The sequence below is a fragment of the Oreochromis aureus genome, linkage group 2, assembly GCF_013358895.1.
Source record: "Oreochromis aureus strain Israel breed Guangdong linkage group 2, ZZ_aureus, whole genome shotgun sequence".
In the NCBI taxonomy this organism is placed as follows: domain Eukaryota; kingdom Metazoa; phylum Chordata; class Actinopteri; order Cichliformes; family Cichlidae; genus Oreochromis; species Oreochromis aureus.
The window spans coordinates 30,301,579-30,304,693 of NC_052943.1; the positions used below are offsets into that span (position 1 = coordinate 30,301,579).

The 3,115-nt window shown below is 43.8% G+C and overlaps 1 protein-coding gene across 1 annotated transcript; it reads right to left on the bottom strand.

Moving 5' to 3' along the window:
- Positions 1 to 1,765: 1,765 nt before the first annotated feature.
- On the bottom strand, positions 1,766 to 2,789 carry LOC120441332. Its single transcript, XM_039615877.1, has 2 exons — positions 2,557 to 2,789; positions 1,766 to 2,377 (listed from the first exon to the last, which is right to left on the bottom strand). The coding sequence occupies exons 1-2, from the start codon at positions 2,764 to 2,766 to the stop codon at positions 1,766 to 1,768; spliced, it is 822 nt and encodes a 273-aa protein (XP_039471811.1). The 5' UTR covers positions 2,767 to 2,789.
- Between the last annotated feature and the right edge of the window lie 326 nt (positions 2,790 to 3,115).

The following is a 3,115-nucleotide window of genomic DNA, read 5'->3' on the forward strand; positions in this document are numbered from 1 at the left end:
TCCTGGAATATCCATCAGGAAATCCTGCTGACTCAGCATGTTCACTCAGTCTGCTCATCTCATTTTCTTTTCATGACGCAGTTTCCTAATGCTGCTGTGAACTTTGCCCTGACCATCCGAAGCGCACGATCTGATATTGTCGTGTTGGTGTTGTTCCCAGATCATCATAATAAATGTTGTTCCAGGATCAACATTGCAAGTGACCAATCAGAATGCTGTGACGTCATAGTTTTGCGACTTCGGGAAAAACCGCCGTAAAACAAAAATCTGTACTTAAGCTGCGAGAAACCGCCTCTGTCCGCCGATCAACGGACCCTGACCCTAATCCTAACCCTAACCCTTTAATAAACGGTAAGCAGAATTGATATTGTCCTTGCAACATTTGAATTTCATAAATGCACGAATGGCTTGGCGCGCAAAAGAATAACGTCACAACATTCTGATTGGTCACTTGCAATGTTGATCCTGGAACAACATTTTCACGATGATCTGGGAACAACACCAACACGACGATATCAGATCATCCATCCGAAGCAACCCTAGAACACTGCCCCACCGGTAGTGACAATGACCATCTTCAGATATGTTTAAGAAACTAGAGGCTGCTCAATGCAGTCAGGACGAAACAGCCTGAAATCAGCTGAAACACAGTCATGACTGAGATCATGTTCCACAGAAGATTCTCACGTCTGTGCTCAAAGTAACCTTATCTGTGTGTGTGTGTGTGTGTGTGTGTGTGTGTGTGTGTGTGTGTGTGTGTGTGTGTGTGTGTGTGTGTTTCTTTAATCTTTCTTCCTTGGTTGTTGTGTTTTTTGTGCTGATTGTTGTCTCACATATTTTCATTCTCATTTCCAGAAGCTTGCAGCTGAAATCACACAATAACCGATGAAACAGCCTGTTGGAAAAAAAGCTTTTTAATCATGACGCTGTTTCCTGAAACTTCGTAATATTTACTACAACTAAACATCCAGCAGCTACCGAATCGACTAATTGGAAACATGAGACGGTCCAGGGCAGCAGCAGGGACCCGCTGAGCTCTTTCAAATCCCTACTGTTTCTGCTCAGATACTCCGATTAAAGAGCTAATTATGTTTGGGAGCGGTGGTCCAGCCGCTTACAGTTTTTCTCAGTCGCTTTGGTGCGTTTCTCAGAACACCATCAACATTTGCACAGCAGTTAGGGCATTTCCCAAAACAATTAGTGCAAACTGCAAAACCTAGTGGATAGCCTGCAAAAGCACGTCACATGCACAGAATTGATTATCCATACCGCAAAAGCAAGTATCCATGTCAATGAAACTGCCAGTGCCATCAAAATGAAAAGTCTTGACACCATCTGTATGAACAAGATAGTCAAATGGCATTGTCATGTTTCCACTATGACAGTTTATAATTTCAGTGTTTCCCATTGCAAAAACAATTGGTGACACCTGAAAATGCTGATGACAGCACTATGGCCTACCTGTACAGCCATCTGAAATGTGCAGTGAAGTCACTGTAGATGTTATGGGAGTCTTGGGAGTAACTGAGACACTGAATACGCACGTTTCACATTTCCATTGTGTAGAAGTGTTTGTAATCCCACAGAATTGTGCAAAAGAAAAATATGCTACAGTCACTTGTTCACTGTAGAATACATGTAAACATAAAATCACCCTTTTGGTAGAGCTGTGCACTAATGTGAACAATAAACAGCACATGTAACAGTACAGTAAATCATTCTGGCACATCCAGACGTTCCTGTCTGTCTGGCCACATATTTTCATCTACATCACAACAGATGTTATCCTCGCAATGCAGCGAGGAAAGTATCTCCTGGAGTGGCGAATCCATCCTCTGCAGGACCCTGCTGTGATGTCGTCACATGCTGCATCCATGGCTGCTAGCAGGGCCATTTGCTCATGTGGATGCCGGTCATAAACTTTCCACCTCCAGGCAGAGAAAAACTCCTCTATTGGATTAAGGAATGGGGAATATGGAGGGAGATATTCAACCAGAATTCTGTCATGTGCTGCAAACCACTCTCTGACCTGATGGGAGTGGTGAAAACGGACATTATCCCAGACAACAACATACTTGCTGAGTTGGCCTCCACCTCTCTCATTCTCAGGGACTAGGTCCCTGTAAAGAGTGTCTAAAAATGTCCGGAGATGTTGGGTATTGTATGGACCAAGAAGGGGGATATGGGTGAGGACGCCGTTGTCTGAGATGGCTGCACACATGGTAATATTCCCTCCGCGCTGACCAGGGACTTCAGTGGTTGCCCTCTGTCCAATGCGATTTCTTCCACGCCTTCTGCCTTTGGCCAGATTGAAACCTGCCTCATCAACATATATGAATGTGTGCAGTGTTTCCCTGGCTTCCAGCTCCAGTACACGCTTTAGAGAGAGACAGAAATGCAATGTCACAATATGCCTGTGTACAGTAACAAACAGTAATGCATGCATTTGGTAAAACACATTGTAGAGTATGTGCTGTGGAATTGCAAGTGTACTGAATGAAACTACGAAGTACTGTAAAACAGTTTGCAGTGCAGAACATAGAAGACCAGCTTTACCTGCACATACTGGTGACGGATCTCCTTCACCCTGTCACTGTTTCGTTCAAATGGCACTTTATACAATTGCTTCATGTGGATTTCATTCTTCTTGAGTACTCTGTCAATTGTTGAAATTGAAACAGATTCAATATTGCCAAATACCGTGTCGTTCTCTATGACAGCGCTTTGTATTTCTCTCAGCTTTATTGCATTGTTTGCAATGACCATTGCACAAATGGCTTCTTCTTGCTGTGGGGTAAAAAGGGGCCCTCTTCCGCCTCCGCGAGGTTGTCTGACAATCCTATGTGGTGCAGAGTGGACTTTTTGTGAATTTGCAAATACAGTACAGTAACATGTGATGTGTCTGAGATGGCACAGTACAGTACAGTGAATTACTGTTTGCATACCTGTTTTCCCTACGGAATGTTTGAATGATTGAACTGACAGTAGTTCTTCCAATATTGGGTTGCACCCTTCGACCAGCCTCCTCCATGGTGAGGCCGTGATTGACAACATGGTCCACAATTGTAGCCCTTATTTCATTAGGAATCCGCCTATATCTGCCTCTCTCCTCTTC